Genomic DNA, 25138 nt, shown 5'->3' with positions numbered 1-25138 from the left:
CGGCAGCAGGGCCGGGCCTCGGCGCCCCAGCGCCGCCCGCACGAGGCCGAGGCCGCGCCATGGGGGTCGACTTCGACGTGAAGACGTTCTGCCACAACCTGCGGGCCACCAAGCCGCCCTACGAGTGCCCGGTGGGGAGCTGCCGTAAGATCTACAAGAGCTACAGCGGCATCGAGTACCACCTGTACCACTATGACCACGACAACCCGCCGCCGCCGCAGCAGCCGCCGCTCCGCAAGCACAAGAAGAAGGGCCGCCAGGGCCGCGCCGGCGCCGCCGACAAGCAGTCCCCGAACCCCTCGGAGGCGTCGCAATCTCCGGGCCGCGAGGTGATGACCTACGCGCAGGCCCAGCGCATGGTGGAGGTGGACCTGCACGGCCGCGTGCACCGCATCAGCATCTTCGACAACCTGGACGTGGTGTCGGAGGACGAGGAGGCCGCCGAGGAGGCGCCGGAGAACGGCGGCAGCAAGGAGAACGGGGAGAGCCAAGCGGCCGCCGCCGCCGCCGCCGCGCCCAAGTCGGCCAAGCAGAAGAGCAAGGAGAAGCGCAAGGACTCCAACCACCACCACCACCACAACGCCTCGGCCGGCGCGGCCCCCAAGCTGCCCGAGGTGGTGTACCGGGAGCTGGAGCAGGACACGCCCGACGCTCCGCCGCGCCCCACCTCCTACTACAGGTAGCGGAGTGTTCTCGGCCGCCCGGTGCCGCCCCGCGGGATGGGGGCCTCGTAGCCACGCGGCTTTCGGGTGCCGCCTGGGGGCTTGCCTGGGGTCTGGTGTCGGTGTGGTTATAAGGGTTAAAGGGGAGCTCGTGGCAAACGTGGGGAGCGACTTCTTGCGGTCTTCTAGTGGTAGGGTGAGGAGGAATGGGTTTAAACTACTTGGTTAGATGCTGGGGGAAAACTCCGTACTCAGAGGGCACCGAGCCACCCAGAGCTGTGGGTGCCCCCTCCACGGAGGTGCCCATGGCCAGGCTGCTGTGTGGCAGCCAGGCCGCGACAGGGATTGAGCTGGGTGGGCTTCAAGAGCCCTCCCAAGCCAACCATTCCATGGAAGACAGAGAGAGTTCTTCTGCCTTCCCCACTGCACTTTAGAGACGCTCTAAGATAAGTCAGGAGTCCTCCAGCACCAAAGTTCAGCTGTAAGCTCTGTGTGTTTCCAAGCTTAATGTGTTCTTGTGGCCCTATGGGTTTTCCATACGTGGTTTATTAATTGGGCAAAATAAGCAGAGCCAGTACTGAGCATTGAAGCGATGCTCTCACAGCCACCTCTGCCCTCTTAGCCACCATGCTGCCTGAGAGGCTGGCACCAAGCTGCAGGCACAGAGGAATAATGTGGGCTTGCGTCACACTGCAGGAGAAGAGAGCTCCCCATAAGGTCTCTGCATAGTGCTCGATGTGGTGCTGCACTGTGACTGCTGGTCATTTATGGATGGAGCAGGGTGCAGGGGCTTCTGGCTTTTCCCCAGTTCAGCTTGCCTCACCCACAGGTGGCAGCAGGTAGAATTACCAAAACATGGCACTGTCTGCACTCCATTTGCAGCAGGGCCAATGCTCGTGTGTCTGGGGAACAAGGTTGCTGCCTCCAGAGCTCCAGGTGCCCACTTGCTGGCTTGTGTAAGTTCCTGTCTTGTGTTGTCTCCAATGTCTGCAACTTGTTATTTTGTCTGAACACCCAGCTGTGTTGTACGGTACCCCGAGCAGTGCAGCAGCACCTCCAGCTTCTGAGCGCAGCTGCTTCTTTCCTGTTTGTTGGGGTTTCTTTTGGCTGTAATATGCAGAACTCTGACCCTCCCGTGCCTTCCCCTTCCAGGTACATTGAGAAGTCAGCGGAGGAGCTGGATGAGGAGGTGGAGTACGACATGGACGAGGAAGATTACATCTGGCTGGATATCATGAACGAGCGGAGGAAGACTGAGGGCGTCAGTCCCATTCCCCAGGAGATCTTTGAGTACCTGATGGACAGGCTGGAGAAGGAGTCGTATTTTGAGAGCCACAACAAGGGGGACCCCAACGCCTTGGTTGACGAGGATGCCGTGTGCTGCATCTGCAATGACGGGGAATGCCAGAACAGCAACGTCATCCTTTTCTGTGATATGTGCAACCTGGCCGTGCACCAGGAGTGCTACGGGGTGCCCTACATCCCCGAGGGACAGTGGCTCTGCAGGAGGTGCCTGCAGTCACCCTCGCGAGCCGTGGACTGCGCCCTGTGCCCCAACAAGGGCGGCGCGTTCAAGCAGACGGACGATGGGCGCTGGGCACACGTGGTCTGTGCCCTCTGGATCCCGGAGGTGTGCTTTGCCAACACGGTCTTCCTGGAGCCCATAGACAGCATCGAGCACATCCCACCCGCGCGGTGGAAGCTGACCTGCTATATTTGCAAGCAGCGTGGCTCTGGGGCTTGCATCCAGTGTCACAAGGCAAACTGTTACACCGCTTTCCACGTCACCTGTGCCCAGCAGGCTGGACTCTACATGAAGATGGAGCCCGTCCGTGAGACGGGAGCAAACGGGACCTCGTTCAGCGTGCGCAAAACCGCCTACTGTGACATCCACACACCTCCAGGCTCTGTGCGCAGGCTTCCCGCGCTTTCCCACAGCGAGGGGGAAGAGGAGGATGAGGAGGAGGAGGAGGAAGGAAAGAGCTGGAGCTCCGAGAAGGTGAAAAAGGCAAAGGCCAAGTCTAGAATCAAAATGAAGAAGGCGCGGAAGATCCTGGCAGAAAAACGAGCTGCAGCGCCTGTGGTTTCTGTTCCCTGCATCCCCCCTCACAGGTACAACTCGTTGCCTTCCCCTTGCTGTGGAGAAGCCTCTCCCTTTCTCACCGTCTCGTGTCTCGCTTTGTATGCAGGCGTTATCTTTTTGCACAAATGCTTTTCACATTGCTCTTCCCCAGGGCTGTTTGTGGTTTCCTCTGGCTTTCCCGCAGAGAGGAGTGAAATGTGCAGCCCCACGAGTTGCCTGTACAGGAAATAGATGCCGCTGGCTTCATGACAGCAACCGAGCTTGGCCAGAGGTGGCAGGAAGCAGCTGGGGGCTCCCAGAGCTCTTCTCCTGTGTGTTGGAGCAGGCTGCAGGAAGAAAGCAGAGGCCACCTTCCTTTTGCCACAGCTGGCCCCACACAGTCCTGCTGCTTCCCAGCCTTGCGGTGTGCCTGTGGTGCACAGCTGGAGCCGGGCAGGGCAGCATTTGCCTTCGTGGCCATGAGTCACCAGCCGGGTGCTCCTCATTGCAGCTGGGACACCACACTGGAGCTGCACTCGCTGGCCCTCAGGTCCCAGAGTCGCAGCTGTCACGGCACGGGGCCACTGCCTCCTGGCAGGGCTCCTTCAGGGCTCCTGTGGAGTGGGAGGGGGTATGCAGGCACTGGGGTTTGCTCTGTGGGCAGTTTGGGGCACTTGTGTGGGCAGGTCTGTGCTGCAGGATTGATGGCTTCGCGCCATGGTGGTGGTGTGCTAACCGTATGGTACGGCTCGCTCGCTCAGGGTGCGTTCCATAACCCGAGCCTCTTGTTCCCACGTGTGGATGCACTGGCAAGCTGTTTGTAGGCTTTTTCTGCTACCCTCGGGCTCACAGTGAAACCCACACTGAGATAGAAGCTGTTAACCTCACCCCAGGCCTTCCTGTTGGGATTAATTATTCTTCAAGGGCTGTTGCCAGAATGCCAAATGTCTTCCTGTAGAAGCTGTGCGCAGCCAATGACAGCAGATGATGATGCTGTCTGCCTTCAGCTGAGGCTGATGCAGGTCAGATCACCCTGTGTGAAGAGCTGTCCCTGCAGGACATGGAGATATGGGGTCCACACTTCAGTCCCACCTAGCAGGGCATCTCTTAACTGCACTGGTGTAAGAGGCTGTCTCAGTTGCTTCAGGCTTTGCCATTGTAAAGAGGAGGAAAACCCCTTTTGTTTTGTTTGGGGCTGTTCAGGGTAGTCCTTCCTTAGCTCTGACAGCAAGCTCTGTTCTGCTAGTGTCTGCCCACCCCTCCTCACGCTTTCCCAGATTTGTTCATGCTACAAACTCCTCGGGGCTGCCGAGCTGTCTGGTAATGTTTGAATAGGGCCTTTGTCGTCTTGGGTGGCCCCTCATTGCCAACATAATAAGCCGGGTGAATCACAGCTTTGGGACAGCCGTGCTGTGGTCTCGGGGCCACAGGGAGCTGTGAAAGGCCCAGCTGCCAGTGCCCCTGCCTTGCACCCCAACCTGGAACAGTCAAGAGGAAAGGAAAGAAAGGAAAAGGCCTTTCAGAGAGACAAGGCTGAAAGTTTTTCAGTGTAACTGTCGGTGGTGTGCTGCCTCATTCCTTGGCCTGTCAGGGATTTCTGCTAAACAAATGTGTGTGCTCAGTCTGAGGAGCTCATGGGTGGCCTCGCTGCTACACTGGGGCTTCTACTATGGCCAGGTTTGCTTTGCTGATTGGGTTTGTGGTTCCTCTCCCTTCTTCAGGCTCAGCAAGATTACCAATCGTCTAACTATCCAGAGGAAGAGTCAGTTCATGCAGAGGCTGCACAGCTACTGGACTCTGAAGAGGCAATCCCGCAACGGTGTCCCTCTGCTGCGCCGCCTTCAGACACACCTGCAGTCCCAGAGGAACTGTGATCAGGTACATGCTGCTTTTTGGGGTGCTGAGGGGCATCCTGGGTGTCTGTGTGTGCTTCCTGCGCCTTTGCAGCTGTAGGCTCAAAGCGTTTGCTGCATGTGGTGGTGCCTGTGGGCTCAGAAGGGGGCTGGAGAAAAGAGCTCCACCTCCCGATGAGGAAAGGGCAGCCCCAACTGCCTGCTTTTGCTGCTTTACCTTCTCCTCCACTCTCAGCATTCAGAGATTTGCCAGACGGATCCGCCTTTGGCAGCCTGCCATGGGAAGGGAAGCCTGCCCCGTTGTGTGCAGGAGTTAGCTCATTCCTCTTGCTGACATGGGGCCAGCAGCTGTGACAGAGCTGGCAGAAGTGGCTCTAACCTGAGGCCACTTGTGTCAGCGGGCATTGAAAGGGGTGGCTAGGGATCCCCAGACATGGAAGAAACCAAGGCCTCACAGATTCTGAAACAGCTGTGGGAACGTTCCCTGTGGGTGGTGCTCTCAGCCTGCTGTTTGCCTCAGCCTTCAGTCAGCTTCACAGATGTGAGGTTTCTCGTGCCAGAAGAAGATCTTTCCTCTGATTCCCTGTATAAGCCTTTCTGAGCCCTTTGAAGACTGTGATCAGGCAGCGGTTTCTCCCGCTTTTGCCTCCTCTCATTTTTATTGGCTGGAGAAGAATTGAAACTACTTCTGCTCGTCTTTGGCTACAGTAGCAGAATAAAAGTCAGCATGTTTTTTCATTCTCCAAAAGTGAAGGTAACCAGAGCTGTCTTCCCGTTTTGCCCTGTTGCCCTTCACTAGAGCTCTGGGCAGCTGCCTGGACCCTGTTATTGCCGCTCTGTGGTCCCGGGCAGCTTCCTGCTTGTGGTCATGTCAGGCAGAGTATTTCCAGAGTTCACTTTCTTGCATCCTCGGGGCTGGGTGACCATGGAGCAGGTACTGAGCTGTAGGCAGCATTTGGGCTGTCTCTGTGTCACCCACACGACAGAGGAGCTGGGATGCTCACTGAGGCAGCGGGTCAGGCGCGCTGGTTCCCTGTACCAGGGAAGAGCCCTCACACGCAGTCAGGAAGGAGGAGATGGGAACACTTCTGTCAGCTCACAGTCTCTGATGTTCCTGCAGAGAGACACTGAGGATAAGAACTGGGCCCTGAAGGAGCAGCTGAAATCATGGCAGCGCCTCCGCCATGACCTAGAGCGCGCGCGCTTGCTGGTGGAGCTGATACGCAAGCGGGAGAAGCTCAAGAGAGAGACGGTAACGATTGTTTGCCCCTCCTTGGGGAGCTGCTGGGGTGGGCGTGAGCACGGGCTCTCCTGAGTGCTGGTCAATTGCCCTCTGAGCTGCATGGTGGGCACAGGGTCCCCTCGGTTGCGCTGTGCCCTGCCCCGGCAGCTCTGCATGAAGGTGGCTGCTGTGCAAGGCTGATGTGGGAAACACGGGTGCTGGGGCCTGTGCCTCACCTCTGCTCTCTAGAGGTGATGTTGAGGTGCAACGCGTGCCCCGTGCAGCCCCTATTGAGGAATGGCCCCACTGCAGCAGGGAGAGGTGGCACTGTCCTGTGGGTCTGCTAAGCTGCTCCTGGAGGCCGTCTCTAGGGCAGGATGCTCAGTTGCGCTCCGTTCTTCTGTTTCAGATCAAAGTGCAGCAGGTGGCACTGGAAATGCAGCTGACCCCCTTCCTCATCCTCCTCCGCAAGACGCTCGAGCACCTGCAGGAGAAAGACACGGGCAACATCTTCAGTGAGCCGGTCCCTCTGTCTGAGGTAACAGAAATCTACGAAGTAAGAACCCCCTCCCCCAGATTTCTACTTCACTCACACTTGTCCCTTGCTCACGCTAAGGGCTTCCCATGGGGGTTTCTGCTCCAGAAGCCCTCTGGGCAGCCTGCTGATGGTTCCCAGTCCCAACACCACACACTCAACGGGGATGTGTGCAGCACTGCCTGTCCTGGGAGAGCCAAATGCACAGCAGAAGGGGTGGTGCTGGCAGCTGCTGGTGGCCAGGAGCGCAGCACTCAGCTCCTCTGCTTGTGTTACTGGTGATTTCCCACTGTCTGTGACAGGTTAGGGGCTTCTGCCTGGGAAAGGCAGAATGCCTGCACTCACCTCAGGCAGGTGGCATGCTCTTACATGTCCTCCTGCAAAACCCTTTGCTTGGTAACAGGCTGAGCACAGCACAGAAATGTCACTTCTGGGGGCAAAGGAGGTGATTTCTGAGAACATCAGTGGTGATTCCCTGCCTGGGGAGATGGGAGAGGGAGTGCTAGTGCTGTGCAGCTCTGGCAGCAGGTGGGCTTGGAGGTGTCCTGGCTGCGTGCTCCCACCCACAGCCATTGCTCCCACCCAGAGCAGTCTGTTATACGTGTGTGTACTTACCCTCACCCCTGAGAAGCTGCACAAAAACGTTTCAAAGCATGTGTTGGCTCTAATAGATTGAGTACAGCACATGGACTCTAGTCCAGAGGCATTCCACAGCTCCTCTAGCTGCAAAGGCAGGCAGCTTTCCAGATGTGTGTTTGGACAGGGCACTGGGGAGCAATACCTGATTCCTCTAACAACTGTTTTCTTGGAGCAGGTGGTACTAACGGGGGTCTCCAGGCTCTTTAGCACGGGCTCTTTTTTCAATACAGGTCCCAGACTACCTGGATCACATCAAGAAGCCGATGGATTTTCAGACAATGAAGCAAAACCTGGAAGCGTACCGTTACCTGAATTTTGATGACTTTGAGGAAGATTTCAACCTGATTATCAACAACTGTTTGAAGTACAATGCCAAAGACACTATCTTCTACCGGGCAGCCGTCCGTCTGCGGGAGCAGGGAGGCGTGGTTCTGCGGCAGGCTCGCCGGCAGGCGGAGAAGATGGGCATTGACTTTGAGACAGGCATGCATTTCCCACACTGCGTGACTGTAGAAGAGGCTCAGGTCCAGGACATCGAGGATGGTGGGTGTTTGTCCCCTGTCCTCGTGTAGGAGAGCTGCTCAGAGCTTAAGTCCCAACAGTTGGGCAACTTAAGGCTGTTCTTGCTGTCTCCTGCTGGGCAGTGGGGGATGCCACCAGGAGTAACTTGCCTGAGAAGGGTCCTTTTGGGGTCCTGCTCTCCCTGTTTGAGCATGTGAAGGGCTGAAGGCGCAGTAGAAGGGTTCAGGCAGTAGAACTCCCCTACATTTGAATGCTTCAGGGTCACTTCAGCTCATGTATGTCTGCTGTATCCTTCCTGTTACTAATCCCTTTCTTTTTTATTGCTGTATCTTGCCTCAGCTGATGGGAATCCTTAGCATTCCCAGTGCTGCAGATCAGCCTGCCTTCCCCAGCAGTCCCAACTAGCTTGCTTTCCACAGGGCTCTTTCTCAGACTGTCTTTTGGTAACATTCTGTGCTCATGGGTGTTTGGTACTGTGTAAGTTATTTTCCTCCTGAGGGGAAGTCCCATGCCCTTCTGTGTAAAGGGTCTCCAAAAAGTTTCTGATTCCTTTCATCCTCTTTGTGCCCTCAGAAGACATGCGACTGCTGCTCTCGGAAAATCAGAAGCACCTGCCCCTGGAGGAGCAGCTGAAGATCTTGCTGGAGCGGCTGGACGAGGTCAATGCTGGCAAGCAGAGCATAGGACGATCCCGCCGGGCCAAGATGATCAAGAAGGAGATCACAGTCCTGCGGCGGAAGCTGGCACACCCCCGGGACCTGGGCCGAGATGGGCTGGAGCGGCACAGCTCCTCTGCCAGGGGGGTCCTGCAGTCGCACAACCCCTGTGAGAAGGACCTTCAGACAGACAGTGCTGCTGAGGAGAGCAGCAGCCAGGAGACCGGCAAAGGTACTGCTCCAAAATGCTGCTGTTTGCTGGCGAATGGCAGAGAACCACACCTGGACAGGCTGTGTAGTAGAGCTAAGGCAGGGGGGTCATGCACACAAGCCTCACCCATAGCAACTCCTTAGGATCAAGGCAGGTGGTCTGTCTGGAGGATTCCCTCATCTCCCACCACTTTCCTTGCTGCTCACTTTCCCTGGGCTGACTGCTTACTTGCAGCAGGGATGGCCACGCTCCAAATGCCCTGCAGGGGCTGGGAACGAAGTACGTGCCAGCTGCAAGCTGCCTGGTGCTGGGAGCTGATGGGAGCAGGTGCTGAGCCATGCTCCTCAGAAAGCACAGCTCAGTTGCCACCTTGCAGAGTCCCTAGGCAGAGCTGGCACGTGTCACTGAGGTTTGTCACCTTGGCACCCTGTTCCCCTAAGACCTGAAAAAGCAGGCTCTCATGCAAGCAGAAAGCATTTAGGATCATTGGTTTTCGAGGTTGCAGTGGAGCTCTGAGAGATGAAACTGTTCCTTTCTGCCACTGCCATCCCTTCCCTGACAGGTCCTGCAGGCTGTGGCTGATGCCTTTTCATCCCTCCTCCAGGTCTGGGTCCCAATTCTTCTTCCACTCCAGCACACGAAGTGGGCAGGAGGACCTCAGTGCTCTTCTCCAAGAAGAACCCTAAAACTGCAGGACCTCCGAAACGTCCAGGACGTCCCCCCAAGAATCGAGACAGCCAGATAGCTCCTGGGCATGGGAACAGTCCCATAGGCCCCCCGCAGCTCCCCATTATGGGGTCCTCCCAGCGGCAGAGGAAGCGGGGGCGAAGCCCACGGCCCAGCTCCAGCTCCGATAGCGACAGCGACAAATCCACCGAAGACGCTCCCATGGGTGAGTGCGGCAGCCACAGCCCTGCAGGAAGCACAGCAAGGGCACCGTGCCCTCCTAATGCTCCTCTGTTGTTTGTTATCTGCAGACCTGCCGGCCAATGGCTTTAGCAGTGGGAACCAGCCAGTGAAGAAGAGCTTCCTGGTGTACCGCAACGACTGTAACCTTCCACGCAGCAGCTCCGATTCTGAGTCCAGCAGCAGCAGCAGCAGCAGTGCTGCCTCAGACCGTACCAGGTACGTACCACCTGCCTCTGGTTGTGCCACTGCTACAGGCATCTGCTGGGTGAGGTGTGTTACTGTGCCTCTCCCTTTCACTCTCCTGTTGGCCTAACTCCTGTTGGTGCTGCTAACCCAGTGCTAGAGGGCTGCAGGCCTGGCTGTAGGATTTGTGCTTTTTTGTGCTCTGTAGCATGCTTGGGTGAGCGTACACTCGCAGGTGAGGCAGGGCTAAGGGTTCTGGGCAGAAACACCATCTGGTCGGCCTTTTGTATGCCTGCTGAGTACCTGGTGCTGGGTGGGCTCAGAAAGCTTACAGATGGCACTCAGAAAGCAGTTTCTGGAAGTGTGACTGCTGCTCACAGCTCTGCTCCCTCTCTCAGCACAACACCCTCAAAGCAGGGCAGGGGGAAGCCCTCCTTCTCCCGCGTGAACTTCCCTGAGGACAGCAGTGAGGACACATCAGGAACAGAGAACGAATCCTACTCTGTGGGTGCCGGGCGAGGCGTGGGGCACAGCAGTAAGTGTCACAACCTTCCAGCCGCACACCTGCCTGTTCTGTCAGCTGCAAGGGCCACGTCTGAGTCCTCTCTCCCCCTTGTCTTGATGCAGTGGTGCGGAAGGGCATTGGCCGTGGTGCAGGGTGGCTCTCTGAGGATGAGGATTCTTCCCTGGACGCTTTGGATCTGGTGTGGGCCAAGTGCCGGGGCTACCCCTCCTACCCGGCACTGGTGAGTTTGGCCACCTATGTGCATCTCCCAGAATCCCATCCCAGTGCCAGGGAGGGTCTTGGTGCCGTCAGCGGGGTGAGAGGCGGGCTCACAGTTCCTGGTACTGGAGGAACGGGGCTGTGGCCGGGTTGTGGTTTTGTCCCCTGCCTCAGCATCGGCCCCTCCTCCCCGGCAGATCATCGACCCCAAGATGCCGCGAGAGGGCATGTTCCACCACGGTGTCCCCATCCCTGTGCCGCCGCTGGAGGTGCTGAAGCTGGGCGAGCAGATGACTCAGGAAGCGCGCGAGCACCTCTACCTCGTCCTCTTCTTTGACAACAAGCGCACTTGGTGAGGCCTGGGGGGGTCGGGGAGGAGCTGGGAAACCGGCGGTGCCGCTGGGGGGAGCGCGCAGCCGCCCGTAACCCTCAAACGAGGTGGCTCCCCGCTCCCCGCAGGCAGTGGCTGCCCCGCACCAAGCTGGTGCCGCTGGGCGTCAACCAGGACCTGGACAAGGAGAAGATGCTGGAGGGCCGCAAGTCCAACATCCGCAAGTCGGTGCAGATCGCCTACCACCGCGCCATGCAGCACCGCAACAAGGTGCAGGGCGAGCAGAGCAGCGACTCCAGCGAGAGCGACTGACGCACCGCGGCACCGGGCCCGCTGCAGCTGGCCTGCGGCCTGGGGGGGCTCCCCCCGCCTTCCCGGTGCCCCCAGAGCTGTAAATACTGTACAGCCCTGCCCTTTAAATTATTCCCCCCGGGAGGGGGGGGGGCGGCCCCGGGAACGGAACGGGGGCGGCGGCCCCGCGCTCGGACGTGTTTGTATTTATTTTGGAGGAAAAAAAAAAAATCTATTGGTTCGTACGCAGCCGCCCTCCCCGCCACCGCCGTAACGGGAGTCGGGCGGAGGGAGGGACGAGGGTACTTCCGGGGTTGAGCCAGCGAGAGGCCGGAAGTGGGCCAGAGCGGCGCCAAAAAAGCGGGAAGCGGCGCTCTGCGTGCCTGGGTGGGGGGAGCTCTATGGTGGCGGCGGTGGCTGGGGGTACTGGACTGGACGGGGAGGGGAGCGGGCTTTGGGGCGGCGTAGGGATGGGAGAGGGGAGAGGATATGGGGGGGTACGTGGGGTGTGCGATGGGGGCGGGGCTGGATGGGGCTGGGGGTGCAGAGCAGGGTGCTGCGGAGCATTGTGGGACAAGTGGGCACCCGCAGGAGTCCTCACCTGAGCTGAGCGTGCCGTGGGTGCAGGTGGGTGTCATGGTGTGAGAGTGCAGCCTGAGCCTATTGCCTCTGCGGGGCCGCAGCCCCATGGCACTGCGGGATGCCCCTTCGGCCTGCCCAGCCCTGTGGCGGTGGCTGCGCTGCCCTTCAGCTGAACTGCGCCTGGATCTGGTGCTGGCGTCAGGGCAGGCCTTCCGGTGAGACAGCAGGGCCTTCCTGTCAGACGGCGGGGCCGTATGAGGCCATTCGGCGTAGCCTGATGCCTGGTGCATGGCAGGTGGCGGGAGAGCAGCCCTGGTGCATGGACAGGAGTGCTGGGTGACCGCGTGTGGACGCTGCGCCAGGAGCGGGACCGCCTGTGGTACACGGTGTATGGCAAGGAGACGCCTGGCCCCGAAACTGACCGGATCCTGAGGGATTACTTCCAGCTGGACGTGGGGCTGGTGGCCCTGTACCGCACCTGGGGGGCGGCCGACCCCCTCTTCTGCCAGACAGCCACTGCCTTCCCAGGTGGGGCAGCCCCATGGGGTGATGGCAGCACCCACCTGCTGGGCCCCACTGACCCGTGGTGCCGCAGGGGTGCGGGTGTTGCGGCAGGACCCTGTGGAATGCCTGCTGTCCTTCATCTGCACCTCCAACAACCACGTGGCCCGCATCACCACCATGATTGAGCGCCTCTGCCAGGCCTTTGGCCAACAGCTCTGCTCGCTGAATGAGAAGCCTTTCCACGCCTTCCCCTCCCTGGCAGCGCTGGCAGGTTGGCAGCCATCCTTTTGTCCCCACATCTGTCCCCACGTCCCCATTCCACGGCTGTCCTCCCACAGGCCCTGAAGCGGAGGCCAAGTTGCGGACGCTGGGCTTTGGCTATCGGGCCCGCTTTGTCAGCGGCACAGCACGCGCCATCGCCGAGGGAATGGGTGCCGAGGGGCTGTGCCAGCTGCGGGCTGTGCCCTATGCTGAGGCCAGGAGGGTGCTGTGTGCCCTGCCGGGAGTGGGGGCAAAGGTGGGTGATGGCATGGGGATGGGAACAGGGTGATGGCAGGGCTGATTGTGCATCATGTGGCAGGTGGCTGACTGTGTGTGCCTGATGGCCCTGGACAAGGCAGAGGCAGTGCCAGTAGACACCCATGTGTGGAACATTGCCCGGCAGCGCTACGGGGCAGCGCTGGGTGCCCGCTCCCTGACTGCCCGTGTGCACCAGGAGATCGGTGAGGGCACAAGCTGACACCCACAGCTTGGTGGTGCAAGGGCTGAGCCCCCATTGCTGGCTCTGATCTCTCCACAGGTGACTTCTTCCGTGAACTGTGGGGGCCCTATGCGGGCTGGGCGCAGGCGGTGAGTACCAACCTCCCCCACACACACACCTGGTTGTCCCTCCCAGTTGTGCTCGCACAGCACCTCTCATTCCCCCCCACAGGTCCTCTTCTGCGCTGACCTCCGCAAGGACCGGGACAGTCGAAGCCGGGCCAGGAGGGGCCGCAACCAGGCAAGCCATGGGGCTGGGTGCTCCTAGGGAAGGGGGCACAGGGGGATCTGAGAGCAGAGTTTGTCTGTCTCCTGCCCACTGTGTGCTGGCCCCTGGGGGACGAGCCAAGCCAGACACTGTTTGTCTATTTCCTTTATTACAAGGAATAAAATAGAAATGTCCATTTGGAAAATTCTCTTTGAACATGCTGGGGGGCAGATGTAGGAAGGAGGGAGGAGGGAGCTGGGCTGCAGCCCCCATTGGCTGGTATGTGGGGGCTCCTGGGGGTTTCCCACGCAGACTCCACAGCCATGGGGCTCACTCCAGGAGATGGTGAGAAGCGGAGCAGGTTGCCCTCCCTTACTACCACTCCCCCCCCCAAAGGGAGCAGATGGGGAGGCAGCAGGACCCCCATGGACCCACCCCATACCCTGTGTTGTGCCCAGGGGATCTCAAGACCCCCTCAGTCAGGGGGCAGGCGGGGGGTTCTGTTTGCTGGCACCCGCTCACAGTCCAACCCTGCTTTGTGGGGAGGAATGTGGGGTGAGAGCCTGGCAGCACCCCTGGACCCATGAGGGTGCAGAATGGCACAGAGCGGGGATCAGGGCTCACCGCTGTTGGAGCCCCCCCCCAACCACTGGCCATGGCAGGGGCTGCTTGGTGTCATCTGCCCGGGGCCCTCCTGGCTCGTTCCCAGCTGCAGCTTCCGCATGTGTCGCACCACAGCCGTGGCGTTGAAGGCTTGCTGGCAGGCACACTGCCTTGTCACTGTGCTGCCCCCAGCACTGCCGTGGCCCACCCAAAGCCCTGTGCTCACCTTCCACTTGCTCTTAGCAAAGTTCTTCCTGATCTGCTCGCTCACTGACTGGTGGATGTTCTTGTCCAGGGCTGTGTCCCCAGCGATCCTAGAATGAAGGAATCAGTTTAGGGGGGGCAACCCTTTCCCATTTATTTGCCTCCCAGGAGGAGTGCCCCCATCCCTTACCAGGGGTGCTGTAGAGCCTGCTCGCACGTGAAGCGCTTGTCAGGGTCCTTTTCCATCAGATGTCTGATGAAGTCTTTGGCTGAGAGAAGAGGGCAGCTGTGAGCCCCTACCCTATGAGGACCCTCCCCCAAAACAGCTGACCCCCAGGGTTCACCTGACTCCGAGATGTCGTCCCAGTAGGGTGAGTCGAACTCGTACTCAGCCCGCAGGATCTGCTCAAAAAGCTTGGCATCGTTCTCGTCATAGAAGGGGGGGTACCCACAGAGCCTGGTAGGTGTGGAGGACAGGGTGGAGGTCATTCACAGTGTCCCCTGTGCAGCCACAGCATGTGGAAGGGGAATACTTACAGGATGTAGGCGATGACCCCGATGGACCAGCAATCCACTGCCTTGCTGTAGGGCTTCTGTGCCAGTACCTCAGGGGCTGGAGGGACAGCACAGTGAGGGGAACCTAGTGCTGTACCACGGGGAGAACTACCCACAGGCCAACAGGCCCCCCAGGCTCACCCACATAGCCGGGTGTCCCACAGGCGGTGGACATAACACTGCCACAGCCCTCGATCTTGGAGAGCCCAAAGTCGCTGATCATGATCTTGGAGTCCTCCTCCAGGCTGTAGTACAGCAGGTTCTCAGGCTGCAGGAGGGCTGATGTCAGAGAACCCCCAGTTTTGATCTCCGTGCCCCCCCCTTCCCCGCGCCGCTCACCTTCAGGTCGCGGTGCACGATGCCCATGTCGTGCAGGTAGCGCACAGCATCCAGGATCTGCCGGATCAGCGTGCTGGCATCGCGCTCGGTGTAGAAACCCTTCTCTACGATGCGGTCAAAGAGTTCCCCTCCCGACACCCTTCAAGGGCCACACAACGCTATCAGCCCTTCCTCGCAGGGGCGGTCCCTATCCAGTAGCCCCCCCAACGTGTCACTCACAGCTGCATGATGAGGTAGAGGTGGCTGCTGCTCTCGTAGATGTCGTCCAAGGCCACAATGTTGGGGTGCTTGATCCTACATGGTGGGGTGAGAAGGGCCGGGATCAGCCCCCCCAGCTGGCAGCAGGGCAGAGAGCAGCAGCACCATGTGCCGGGCTATTTAGGGCCGTGCTGATAACACCCGGTGCTGGGTGCTGGCAGTGGGGCCACGCTAGGGTGGGAGCATCACAGGACCCCCCTGCCCCCATCCCAGAGCAGCCCCCCTACTTGTGCAGGACGGCAATCTCATTCTCAATGCCGGCCTCCTTCCCCTCCAGCGCCTTCTTGGCGATGCACTTGATGGCCACCAGCTTCTGGGTTGCCCTCTCCTCTGCCAGCACCACCTCAGAGAAAGCCCCCCTGGAAGAGGGGGAGCAGTGTGAACCGGGGGGGCACTGCAATGCCACTATTGCTATGGTGACGAGCGGAAAGTTGGGCTATTTATAGGGGAATGATGAGCGGGAGGGGACGGCGGGGCCGTGGGACACAGGCAGTGCCACTGCTGGGGGGCACGCGGTTCACCCCAGGGACACGTGGCTCTGTGGGGCGGCAGCGCCCAGGTGGAGCAGGTGGAGGACAGCCCGGTCCTAAGCCCTGCTGTAATTAACCCGGTAATCCGCCCTAAGAGCCTTACCGCGCTTCAGCAGCACCGGGCCCCGCCACGCGGTGCCACCGGGTCCCACCGGGACCACTGCGGCCAACGCGGTGCGGGCAGTGCCACGTCCCTGCGCGTCCCCGCGCCCCGCGTGTGCCCGATCCCCCGCGAGTCCCGACGTCCCCGGCCTATCTGTGTGCGTGCCGCCCCGCAGGGCCCCCGCCCTGGGCCAATATTTGAGCTGGCCCAGTTCCACGCAGCGCCGTTGGCCAGAAGATGCCACGGGGATGGCAGCCACCCGCAGCCGGTGCCGCCCGTCCCGTGCCCGGTGCCACCTGCGACTCACGTGCCCAGGACCTCTCGGAAGTCGTAGATGCGGCGAATGTCCTCGGTCCTCTTCTTCCAGCCGGCCGCGGGGTGTCCCAGCGGCATGGTGGTCCTGCAGCCGCGGGCTGCGCCTTGGGGGGGACAGGGACGGGCGTCAGAGCGGCAGCGGAATGCCGCATCCGTGGGGCCACGGGCGGGGGACGGCGAGGCGACGGGATGGGGCTGTCGGGATGTAGCCCCGGCTGACGGAGGGGACGGGTGGCGGGGACGTGGGGACGCCGTGCTGCGGGGATACCGGGCCGCCGCAGCCCCCCCGTGCCCACTCCACGCGTGACACAGCCCCGCCGCGGGCACGGCCCGCGTAGCTCTGGCAGCGGGGAGCCCCGCACATGGCACCGAGCCGCGGGGTCGCGCACCCTACGACCGCGAGTGGGCGCGGCCGTTACCCCCGCGTGGACCCCGCCCCGCCGCGCCCCGCCCGCTCTTACCGACGGTTGCGGCGGCCCCGGCCCCGCGCGGAGCAGCGGCGACTCCTCCTGGCGCGGCACCGCCGGACAGCGCTGACGTCACGGCGGGGGGCGGGACCTGCCCGCCTCTCAGCCAATGGGGGGCGCGGGCGGCGAGTGCCCACGCGCGACCGCGGGCCGCGGAGGGGCAGTGAATGACGGGGGCGCGCGAGGGGCAGCCCGCGGGGATGGCGCACAGCGCGTGGCGGAGCGGCGACATCCCGCAACGGGGACGGCCGCACACTGGGGTAGGATGGCCCCCTCCCCTGCGTCCCCGCAGCCCCCAGCAGCGCACGACTCCACAGCACGCCGCCAGTGCCAATTCTCCTTTATTGCCCTCTCAGCCACAGAACCCGCGGCTACATCCCAAGCCCGCCCTGTCCCCTCCCGCCCCATTCCTCCCCCGACACCGGTGTCCCTGGCTGTCCCCAGAGCCAGCGAGGCACGGGACAGCTCCCAGCCCAGGCCTGGCAGAGGTCCGGTGCCCAGAATAACCGCGGGAGCGGAAACCAGAGGGCGGCTATTCCCAGGAACGCTGTCACCGGGTCCCCATGCTCCAGCTGCGGTTTGGTGGCAGTGGGCAGGAGCTGTGCCCTTGGGCCAGGAGCAGGACTCAGCCTCCCAGTGAAACGTCGCAGCGCTGGGTCACAGCACAGGACCGTGCACCCGCTGTCCCCAACCCGCAGCGATCCCAGGCAGAGCACAGGCGTGCCAGGAACCTGTGGGGGACAGGGGCACCTCCTCCTCCTCACGGTGCCTCCACTAGAGTCTGTGAAATAAGGGGATGGCAGCAACGTGCAGCCCTGTCCTGAGCACCCTGCTACCCATCCAGCAGCTTGAGGATGCTCTCCCGCTCCTTCAGCGTCTTCCACGCCTGATCCTTCTCCTTCTTGGTGGGAGTGCGCTTCTTCTGCCGGGCAGCCATGATCTTGCGGAAGGCGTCCATCACCTCGTTGTCGGCCATGCGGACACGCTGCCGCAGCTCTTGCCGGTGCAGCTCCTCCTTGGCCAACCTGGGGACAGAGGACATCATTTCATGCCGCCGGCACTGCACCTGGCCCCGTGCCCTGCCCACACTCACCGCAGCAGCTCGTGCTTCTTGGCGCGGTTGTGGGCGCTGAGTGCCTTCAGCTCTGCCTGCCTCTTACGCAACTCGGCCAGGACCTCATCCTCTGAGTCCTCGGCGGGACGGTCCTCTGACTCCAGCAGGCCCTGGGCCACCAGCTCCTCCTTGATCCGCCCCTCCAGCGACTTGGTGTGGGGCACGCTGAGAGGGGCGGAGTGGATGCTTTCTGAAGCGCCCACGTTCTGCCCCAATTTGGGCAGAGGAAGCGCCAATTTGGGCAGCACCGAGCTTCGTGGCACCACAGCAGCTCACCTGAAGGGCTTGTTCTGGCTGCGGGGAGAAGTGCCAGCACCGTCGGCTCCCGAGTCCTTGCCAGCAATCTCAGGAATGGGCGAATCCTCCACAGGGGAGATGATGTTTTCCTGGCAAGCAGAGCATGTGGGAAAGGTTCACCTCGCCCTGATGCAGTGACAGTGCCTCACAGGGCCATTGCACAGACCTGGCCCCCTCACCTCCACCAGGGCCTGCAGGAGACGCTGTGTCAGGGGCCCAAAGGGACACCCATCCTCAGGCTGCTCATGCTGGGCCTCTGATTTCTTCAGCAAGGCATCGACATCTGGGGGGATGCGGGAGGGAGAAAGTTGTGAGTAGCCCTGGTTCTGTGGGAACTGGATGCCAGCCCCCCGATCTCACCCCACAGCTTCAGTGCAGTCCATTACTGCTAGGGAATGGGACTACACCTTTGGTGTCCAGCTCAGTCAGTGGCCCCAGAACCCCCTTCTTTTTGTCAGCTGCAGCTGCTGCCCGGGCACCATCCTTCTGCTCCTCGAGCAGGTCCTCCTGAGCCCAGCGCTGTGAGTAGTGCTTCCCCAGTGGTGGGATCTGCAGCACAGGATGGGCCAGGGGCTCAGCACAGGACTGGGGTTGCACTTAGTTGCACCACCCCAGAGGCCATGTGCAATGTTCACAGAGAGGTGTGACCACTCAGCTTGCCCAAGAGCTGAGGGGTGGACAGTGCAAGGTAGGGTATGGGGTGAGGGAGCATGGGTGGGGGGCTATGCAGTTTGTCACCTTGTAGTGCTCAGCCTCATCCTCTGGTGGCTTGAGCAGCTCCTCCAGGACCCTGACCTCCTCGTTGGTGAGATCGGCGCAGTACGGCTCCACTGACGCCCAGAACCTGAGAGGCCAGAGCAGGGGAATAATGGTGAGGGGGGGATGTGGGGGGCACTATGGGAGCAGCTCATGCCCTCCCGCACTGCAAGGAAGGAAACAGCCAATCCCAATGCCCCCCAACTCCCCATGCACCTGTTCGGAGCATCGTTTTTAGGAATCCGTGGCACATCAATGGGATCATCCTGGAATTCGTACTCCTGGATCTTGGGCTGCAGGTTTTTGGACTTAGGTCTACCAGGCCCAGGCCCCGTCCCGTGGCCCCCTTTGCCCTCGAGCTTCTGCTTCTTGGGCTTGCCGTGCTTGACAGAGGTGCCCACATCGTGGTCCTTGCTCAGCTTCAGGAAACGCCGGTCGCCCTTCTTGTCCTGCCAGTCCGTCAGGATCTGGAAAAGAGCAACAGTGTGTCGGGGCCCGTGTGCAGGACGGTGACAGGGACGTGGGGGTCGCGGACACGGGCAACACACCTGTGTCTCGGCCTCCAGCACACGGAGGCGGCGGCTGGCGGAGGAGAGCAGCGTCTCCAGCTCCAGCTGCAGCGTGTCCAGCTCCTCGATGCCGATGCCATCGTCCTCGGAGCGGGCCAGCACGGCCGTGTACCGCGGGCACACCTTCACGTGGTCCACCGACTTGAAGTCGTGGAACTGCAACGGGCAGTCCTTCAGCTCGCTCATGGCGGCACCGGGGGGAAACCGGAGAGCGAAGGGAGCGGGGCCCGGGTGCTCGGGGGGCGGGCCGGAGGGCTCGGCGGGCCGTGCGGGGGGGGGGGGGGCGGGCGGAGCCCAGCGGGGGGCAGGCCCGGGGCGCGGCGCCGGGGGGGGCCGAGCTCCACATACGGCCGCTCGCCAACTTCCGGCCCCCGCAGGCCGCGCGCCGCTTCGCCCCGCCCCGCGCTCCCCATTGGCTCAGCCCCGCCCGGCGCACGCCGCCCATTGGCTCGGCCGGCTCTCCTTCTTCCTTTCCTAATATGGAAGCGCTGACAGGAGCGCACCAAGACCGGCGAGATCACGGGGGGGTCTCGCGGGACTACGCTGCCGCCGCGAGGCGCCGCCTCCGCGCTCCTTGACGGGCTGCACTGCCGTGCGCCGCGTAGCGCCCAGAGCGTTCGGTGCGGCGCGGAGGGGCCTTGAGGCGGCCGAGCGGGAGCGGGGTGCGGAGCGGGAACCTCCCGCCTCCTCCCGCCTGCCGGATTGGGGATTCCCGAGCATCCCGGAAGAGAGGACCGGCCACTTCCGGTTCCGCTTCCCCGGACCGGACCGGAGCCGTCACCATGGTGGGGCGCGGGCGGGAATGGGCTGGGAATGGGCTGAGGGAAGCGGGCAGGGCTGGGCTGGGGCTGGGAGAGAAGGAGCTGGGCGGGAGTGGGGATGGGCATGGGGGTAGGGATGGGGTTTGGGATGGGGATAGGGAGTAGGGATGTGGGGATAGGGAGTAGGGGTGGGGATGGGCATGGTTACGGGGATAGGGGTAGGGGTGGGGATAGAAGTAGGGATGGGGTGGATATGGGGATGGGCCCAGGCGCTGACGCTGTGCTGTGCCCCACAGACCGCCACGCTGCGCCCATACCTGAACGCGGTGCGTGCCACGCTGCAGGCCGCCCTGTGCCTGGAGAACTTCTCCTCGCAGGTAGTGGAGCGCCACAACAAACCCGAGGTGGAGGTCAGGTAGGGTTCCTGTCAGCCCCCCCCCAGCTGCATCCACAGACCCAGTGGTGGAGGAGTGTTCCCTGCCCCAGCTCCCTGCCCCGGAGCTGCCCTGCAGTCCCCATCCTTCACCCCGTGCACTGCAGCCGCTGCTGTCAGCCGGGTGCTGGGGGAGCTGCAGAGCAGGAGGGGGATCCTGATGTGGGAGTGAAGGAAACGCTCTGCATCTCCGGGATCCTTGCAGTGCTCATGCCAGCGAACACTGAGCCATGAGTGCTTCCCTGCTGATCAGTTGTGACCTTTTCTTGCTCCCACAGGAGCAGCAAGGAGCTCCTGTTGCAGCCAGTGATCATTAGCAGGAACGAGAAGGAGAAGGTGCTCATTGAGGGCTCCATCAACTCTGTGCGTGTCAGCATCGCTGTCAAACAGGTGTGGGGCCGAAGTGGCTGGGGAGGGGTGGTGGGCTGGCAGCTTGCGCTCCTGTGGGGAAGCCTAATTTCCCTTTCCTCTCTGCAGGCCGATGAGATCGAGAAGATCCTGTGCCACAAATTCATGCGCTTCATGATGATGAGGGCTGAGAACTTCTTCATCCTTCGCAGGAAGCCCGTGGAGGTGAGGGGGTGGCAGCAGAGCAGCTCCCAGCTCTGCTTCCTTGGGCCTGCACTGCAGATCTGGGCTGTGCTGTCACTGTGCTGTGCTCTCGTAGCTGTCATACTGCTCCTCTCTTCCTCAGGGCTACGACATCAGCTTCCTAATCACTAACTTCCACACGGAGCAGATGTACAAGCACAAGCTTGTGGATTTTGTGATCCATTTCATGGAGGAGATCGACAAGGAGATCAGTGAGATGAAGCTCTCTGTCAATGCCAGGGCCCGCATCGTGGCAGAGGAATTTCTCAAGAACGTAAGGCTCTGTGAATGTTCCTTCTCTTAGCAGTGGAGCATGGCCCTCAGAGACAGAAGCCTCCCCCACATGGCTGGGGGGTGGCAGAGCTTTGGTGCAGTTTGTACCCATCTTGGGACATGTGGGGGAGTGCCTGTAAGCATTTTCCACTGGTGTTGAGACCCTTCAAGTGGGCTGAGGGTGGGCAGAGCCGGGAGATGTAGCGTGGAACGTTCCAGTGCTGATGGGCACCTGCCCTCTGTCTTGCCTTGCAGTTCTAGGCCGTGCCGTGACTCCGTGGCTTCCCGGTGCCTGTGCAGAGCCGCATGCCGGGGCTCTCCTGCTCTGGAGAAGGAAAGCTGGGCCCCTGGCTGCAAACCCGTCTCCTCGCTGGCCGGGGCGGGGGCGGACCGGGCTTGTGCGCACGCGGGGCCAGGCGGCCCCGCTCCCTGTCCTGTCGCATTGTGTTTTATAAAGAGTTACTTGCTGTACGCCCCGGCTCCCTGCTGTATTGCTGGGGGAGGGAAGGGGAGGGAATGCCGGGGGGCGGGGATCTAGGGCAGAAGGGGGCGGGGCCCGGAGCGGCACCACGGCAACAGTAAACAGTGGTGGCAGCCCCGCCGGTGCTGGAAGGAGTGGGTGTGGGCCGGGTGGGTGCTGGGCAGGATGGAGCACAGAGCGGCCTGCGGGAAGCGATTGGGGGTGGCGCAGGTTCAGGTGATGGGGGAGTAGCTGGTGTGGGACCGCAGGAGAGGATGTAGGGCTTAGGGCTGCTGGAAGCCCCCTGCATCCCCATTGGGTGAGGATACAGTGCAGGAGGATCCCCTGCGCTGCATGGAGAGAGGCAGAGCTGCTAGCAGCCTCCCTCACCCCCAGGTTGCCCCATACTCACCCACTCGAGAGCAGGACCGTGGGCACACACAGCCTGGTGAGGGGAGTTCCTGGGGGGAACGCTGCGAGGCTGTGGTGCTGGCATGAAGATTGAAAAGGTGGCAAATGCTGCGGCAGGGGCACCTGGCAAGGTGCAGAGAGTGCGGGCAGGTGGGTGCCTGCTCCCTGCCCTTCAGGAACAAGGGAACACGAGGGTGTATGCTCTCTGAAAGGAGCTCATCTGAGTCTGTCCCACGGGCCTCTGGACTCTTGCAGACTGCAGCCGCCCCTGGCTCTGCCCCAAGCAGCTGAAGCTGGCCAAGCTGCAGGTGGAGAGGGCTATCAAGGTGAGGGCCTGCTCCTTCTCCAGAGCGTCACCCATTTTCAACTGGCACAAAGGCTGAGCTCCCCGGGGTGGGCAGCTTAGCCACGGCATCTCCCCACCCAGGAGAAGAAGATCTTCACGGTGCAGGGCCGCTACCCTGTGATCCGCCACCTGCTGCGCGCACGGGGCTGGGTGGAGAGAAAAGCACACCGCAGGGTGCAGCAGCAAGAGGCAGATGGCGGCAATGCCGAGCTCAGCACAGAACAGCGTGGGGTGCAGCCATCCCTGGAGTCCCCGTGCTCCATGTGGCTGCCCAACGAGGAGGAGGAGGAAGAGGAGGAGGAGGAGGAGAAGGAAGAGCAGACGGACAAGGACAACCCTGATGGCATCCATGAGCTCATGGTAGCAAGGAAGGCTGCAGACCCCAACATGATGCAGGGGGATCCCTCAGTGGGGTAGGGGTGACTATGTGGGGTGGGGTCCCACCTCACTCAGGCCCTTGCCCCCCCAGTCCCGCCTGGTGCAGGACCAGGTGCCTTACTTCATCTGGAGCAGCCGCTGCAGTGCTGCAGAGAGAGGCATCCTGCGGCCGGACCAGGTGGTGAACCACTATGCCCGAGGGGGCTGCCTTACCACCAAGGTGGGGGCACAGGGACCTTCCCTGGGGGGGCACAGGGTGCACGCCAGGGCTGCCATCCTTCTCCACACAGGAGGGGCTGTGCCTCACCCTGCGCAACCTGCCCTGGTTCGACCAAGCCGACCCCGATACCTTCTTCCCTCGCTGCTACCGGCTGGGTTCTGCGGATGAGCGCCAGGCCTTCATTGGTGAGCTTGGGGCCGATGTGGGATGGGCACACAGTTCCTAGCGTGGCTTTGGGCTGGGCAATGCCTCTTCTCTTACTGCAGAGGATTTCCGCCTCACTGCTGCACGCTGCCTGCTCAAAGCGGCCCTGGGAAGGGCTGAGGGTGAGCATATAGCACTGGAGCCATCCCCAAAACCCAGTGATGCTCCAGGTGAGGTGCCGAGCCCCCCACCCCAGGCATGGCGCAGTGCTCCATCCCTCACTCTGTGCTACCCTCCTAGCAGAGGGGCCAGCCCCGCCATTGCCCCCACAGCTGATGGAGGAGGCGCTGCAGGTGTGCAGGGGGCACCTGGACAGTATGGCCCACCAGGACATCGATGGGGACACACAGCCCCACAGCCCCAACTGGGACAGCTTCCTGCAGGGCTACTACCGCGTGGTGCAGTGAGTGCCGGCAGAGGGGTGGGGAAGGGTGGAAAGGCAGTGGCTGAGCCACCCCATATCTCAGCGAGGGGGCCGTGCTGCAGCTGAGCACGGCACAGCAGGAACAGGGCCACAGCCTGCTACAGGGCCTGGCGAAGCAGCTGCCCCAACTGCACATGGAGGGCGAGCACAACGTCTGGATCCTCAAACCCGGGGCTGCGTCCCGGGGCAGAGGTAGGACCAGGGGTGGTCCGGGGGTCCCCACGCGCCATGGGGTCCCTACGGTGCTGCCACATCCGCAGGCATCGTGTGCGTGGCGCGGCTGGACCAGTTGCTGCAGCTGGCGGGCAGCATGGGGCGGGAGGGCCGCTGGGTGGTGCAGAAATACGTGGAGCGGCCGCTGCTCATCTTCGGCACCAAGTTCGACGTGCGGCAGTGGTTCCTGGTGACCGACTGGAACCCGCTGACCATCTGGTTCTACCGCGAGTGCTACCTGCGCTTCTGCTCACAGCCATTCTCCCTGCACTGCTTGGATGCGTGAGTGCAGTTCCGTGCTCTGTATGTCCCTCCCTCCCCCCGCTCTCTCACAGACGTCAATTCCCACCCCAGCCCACCGCCGTGCCCATAGCCACGTCCCTCAGTGCCACACATAAGCAATCCTTGATCACCTCCAAGGATGATGACCCACTGCTTCCTGGGCAGCCTGTACCAATGCCTCACTGCTCATTCTGCCACAAAATTTTTCCTAATACCCAACTGAAGGCTGCTTCCTCTCCCCCCTCAGGGCCGTCCACCTCTGCAACCAAGCAGTGCAGCGGCACTGCCGCCTGGGGCTGTCCCGACACCCGCAGCTGCCAGCAGACAACACGTGGTCGTGCCGCCAGCTGCAGGCGTACCTGGCGCAGCGGGGCCAAGCCGGTGCCTGGGCCGAGGTGATGGTGCCGGGTATGAAGGCGGCGGTGGTGCGGGCGGTGAGGTGCTCGCAGGGTTTGGTGCGGGGCCGTAAGGGCAGCTTTGAACTCTATGGGGCCGATTTCATTTTCGGTGAGGATTTCCGGCCCTGGCTGCTGGAGATCAATGCCAGCCCCACCATGGAGGCCAGCACGGCGGTGACGAGCCGGCTGTGTGCTGGGGTGCAGCGTGACACACTGAGAGTTGTCATCGACCGCCGGGACGACCCCGAGTGCCCCACAGGAGCCTTTGAGCTCATCTACAAGCAGGTGGGGCGGGGAGCTGAGGGGGGGTAGGGGGTTGTGGGGAGGATGGCACAGCCCTGTGCTCCCCACATTCCCCCCCCCCTACAGGCAGCCGTGCCCACTGTGCACTACGTGGGGCTGAAGCTGGAGGTGGAAGGCAGCTCCCTGCGCAGACCACGCCGCCCTCGCTGCTCCCTGGCTGCAGCAGAGGACAGGCCCCCCCCCGTATGCTGCGGAGATGCGGCCAAGGCAGCCCCCAGGGGGTCTGCCCCGACTCAGAGGGCTGAGGATCCATTCCCATGTGCCCATCACACCCCACCAGGGAGCTCTCCCCCACTTCAGCCCCCTGCCCCTGTTGCGGAGCACTCGGCCCCATGGCGTGGAGGAGGGACGGAGGGCTCAGAGGGGAGCAAAGAGGAGTGGTGATGGCCCAGTATGCCCCCACCCCTTTTGGCAGAAATAAATCTGTGAGTGGCAGTGAGCTGTGAGCCTTCACACTGGGAAAGCTTTGGGAGGGACA

At 61.9% G+C, this 25138-nt stretch overlaps 6 protein-coding genes across 11 annotated transcripts; 4 read left to right on the top strand and 2 right to left on the bottom strand.

Moving 5' to 3' along the window:
• The first annotated feature begins 34 nt into the window (after positions 1-34).
• BRPF1 (bromodomain and PHD finger containing 1) lies at positions 35-10834 on the top strand. Of its 4 annotated transcripts, none has more exons than XM_042823479.1 (13): positions 35-679; positions 1815-2774; positions 4446-4602; positions 5698-5829; positions 6209-6337; positions 7204-7516; positions 8072-8383; positions 8967-9254; positions 9340-9487; positions 9853-9989; positions 10082-10200; positions 10376-10530; positions 10638-10834. In XM_042823479.1, exons 1-13 carry the CDS (start codon positions 60-62, stop codon positions 10819-10821), a joined length of 3654 nt encoding a protein of 1217 aa, XP_042679413.1. In that variant the 5' UTR covers positions 35-59; the 3' UTR covers positions 10822-10834. The 4 variants fall into 4 exon arrangements, with proteins under 4 accessions (XP_042679413.1, XP_042679412.1, XP_042679411.1 ...); XM_042823478.1 differs by having other exon boundaries at positions 8069-8383; XM_042823477.1 differs by having other exon boundaries at positions 6209-6355.
• A 284-nt stretch (positions 10835-11118) lies between these two features.
• OGG1 (8-oxoguanine DNA glycosylase) lies at positions 11119-13052 on the top strand. 3 transcript variants are annotated; one of them, XM_042823484.1, is made up of 7 exons: positions 11119-11187; positions 11428-11597; positions 11678-11910; positions 11978-12157; positions 12225-12403; positions 12467-12608; positions 12686-12933. In XM_042823484.1, exons 2-7 carry the CDS (start codon positions 11488-11490, stop codon positions 12832-12834), a joined length of 993 nt encoding a protein of 330 aa, XP_042679418.1. In that variant the 5' UTR covers positions 11119-11187; positions 11428-11487; the 3' UTR covers positions 12835-12933. The 3 variants fall into 3 exon arrangements, with proteins under 3 accessions (XP_042679418.1, XP_042679419.1, XP_042679417.1); XM_042823485.1 differs by lacking the exon at positions 11119-11187 and having other exon boundaries at positions 11353-11597; positions 12686-12735; positions 12818-13052; XM_042823483.1 differs by lacking the exon at positions 11119-11187 and having other exon boundaries at positions 11353-11597.
• Positions 13006-16236, bottom strand: CAMK1 (calcium/calmodulin dependent protein kinase I). Its single transcript, XM_042823482.1, has 12 exons — positions 16222-16236; positions 15753-15864; positions 15040-15171; positions 14774-14848; positions 14555-14693; positions 14357-14483; positions 14198-14273; positions 14005-14117; positions 13851-13929; positions 13683-13770; positions 13478-13610; positions 13006-13384 (listed from the first exon to the last, which is right to left on the bottom strand). The coding sequence occupies exons 2-12, from the start codon at positions 15836-15838 to the stop codon at positions 13329-13331; spliced, it is 1104 nt and encodes a 367-aa protein (XP_042679416.1). The 5' UTR covers positions 15839-15864; positions 16222-16236; the 3' UTR covers positions 13006-13328.
• Positions 16237-16636: 400 nt separating this feature from the next.
• Positions 16637-19211, bottom strand: TADA3 (transcriptional adaptor 3). The gene is made up of 8 exons (XM_042823480.1): positions 18943-19211; positions 18611-18861; positions 18377-18482; positions 18046-18187; positions 17818-17921; positions 17618-17727; positions 17321-17506; positions 16637-17252 (listed from the first exon to the last, which is right to left on the bottom strand). The coding sequence occupies exons 1-8, from the start codon at positions 19147-19149 to the stop codon at positions 17060-17062; spliced, it is 1299 nt and encodes a 432-aa protein (XP_042679414.1). The 5' UTR covers positions 19150-19211; the 3' UTR covers positions 16637-17059.
• A 371-nt stretch (positions 19212-19582) lies between these two features.
• Positions 19583-21492, top strand: ARPC4 (actin related protein 2/3 complex subunit 4). The gene is made up of 6 exons (XM_042823489.1): positions 19583-19748; positions 20021-20139; positions 20436-20547; positions 20635-20730; positions 20852-21022; positions 21277-21492. Exons 1-6 carry the CDS (start codon positions 19746-19748, stop codon positions 21280-21282), a joined length of 507 nt encoding a protein of 168 aa, XP_042679423.1. The 5' UTR covers positions 19583-19745; the 3' UTR covers positions 21283-21492.
• A 331-nt stretch (positions 21493-21823) lies between these two features.
• Positions 21824-25081, top strand: LOC122162809 (tubulin monoglycylase TTLL3-like). The gene is given in 12 exon segments (XM_042823488.1): positions 21824-22042; positions 22148-22218; positions 22320-22598; positions 22708-22836; positions 22907-23021; positions 23103-23210; positions 23281-23443; positions 23508-23656; positions 23725-23959; positions 24207-24642; positions 24727-24846; positions 24848-25081. Coding segments are annotated over 12 exon segments (2106 nt in total). The 5' UTR covers positions 21824-21975.
• Positions 25082-25138: the final 57 nt, after the last annotated feature.

The sequence above is a fragment of the Centrocercus urophasianus genome, unplaced genomic scaffold (genome assembly GCF_019232065.1).
Source record: "Centrocercus urophasianus isolate 14NV4802_14NV808 unplaced genomic scaffold, USGS_Curo_1.0 seq_22, whole genome shotgun sequence".
In the NCBI taxonomy this organism is placed as follows: domain Eukaryota; kingdom Metazoa; phylum Chordata; class Aves; order Galliformes; family Phasianidae; genus Centrocercus; species Centrocercus urophasianus.
This window is presented reverse-complemented; position numbering and strand designations above follow the sequence as displayed.

What these genes read in the sequence shown, in the direction of transcription:
- ARPC4 (XM_042823489.1), top strand. An exon ending in TCAGCATCGCTGTCAAACAG is followed by an intron (nt 20,548 to 20,634) that starts GTGTGGGGCCGA and finishes TCCTCTCTGCAG; the next exon opens with GCCGATGAGATCGAGAAGAT. An exon ending in TTCGCAGGAAGCCCGTGGAG is followed by an intron (nt 20,731 to 20,851) that starts GTGAGGGGGTGG and finishes TCTCTTCCTCAG; the next exon opens with GGCTACGACATCAGCTTCCT.
- BRPF1 (XM_042823476.1), top strand. Translation starts at nt 60, where the DNA reads ATGGGGGTCGACTTCGACGTGAAGACGTTCTGCCACAACCTGCGGGCC. An exon ending in CGCCCCACCTCCTACTACAG is followed by an intron (nt 680 to 1,814) that starts GTAGCGGAGTGT and finishes TTCCCCTTCCAG; the next exon opens with GTACATTGAGAAGTCAGCGG. An exon ending in ACCCCTCCTACCCGGCACTG is followed by an intron (nt 10,201 to 10,375) that starts GTGAGTTTGGCC and finishes CCTCCCCGGCAG; the next exon opens with ATCATCGACCCCAAGATGCC.
- OGG1 (XM_042823484.1), top strand. Translation starts at nt 11,488, where the DNA reads ATGGCACTGCGGGATGCCCCTTCGGCCTGCCCAGCCCTGTGGCGGTGG. An exon ending in GACAGCCACTGCCTTCCCAG is followed by an intron (nt 11,911 to 11,977) that starts GTGGGGCAGCCC and finishes GTGGTGCCGCAG; the next exon opens with GGGTGCGGGTGTTGCGGCAG. An exon ending in TGCCGGGAGTGGGGGCAAAG is followed by an intron (nt 12,404 to 12,466) that starts GTGGGTGATGGC and finishes ATCATGTGGCAG; the next exon opens with GTGGCTGACTGTGTGTGCCT.
- TADA3 (XM_042823480.1), bottom strand. Translation starts at nt 19,149, where the DNA reads ATGAGCGAGCTGAAGGACTGCCCGTTGCAGTTCCACGACTTCAAGTCG. An exon ending in TGCTGGAGGCCGAGACACAG is followed by an intron (nt 18,862 to 18,942) that starts GTGTGTTGCCCG and finishes GCTCTTTTCCAG; the next exon opens with ATCCTGACGGACTGGCAGGA. An exon ending in TCCTGCAGGCCCTGGTGGAG is followed by an intron (nt 17,728 to 17,817) that starts GTGAGGGGGCCA and finishes TCTGCTTGCCAG; the next exon opens with GAAAACATCATCTCCCCTGT.
- CAMK1 (XM_042823482.1), bottom strand. Translation starts at nt 15,838, where the DNA reads ATGCCGCTGGGACACCCCGCGGCCGGCTGGAAGAAGAGGACCGAGGAC. An exon ending in CTCTACCTCATCATGCAGCT is followed by an intron (nt 14,694 to 14,773) that starts GTGAGTGACACG and finishes TGGCCCTTGAAG; the next exon opens with GGTGTCGGGAGGGGAACTCT. An exon ending in TCGTGCACCGCGACCTGAAG is followed by an intron (nt 14,484 to 14,554) that starts GTGAGCGGCGCG and finishes GCCCTCCTGCAG; the next exon opens with CCTGAGAACCTGCTGTACTA.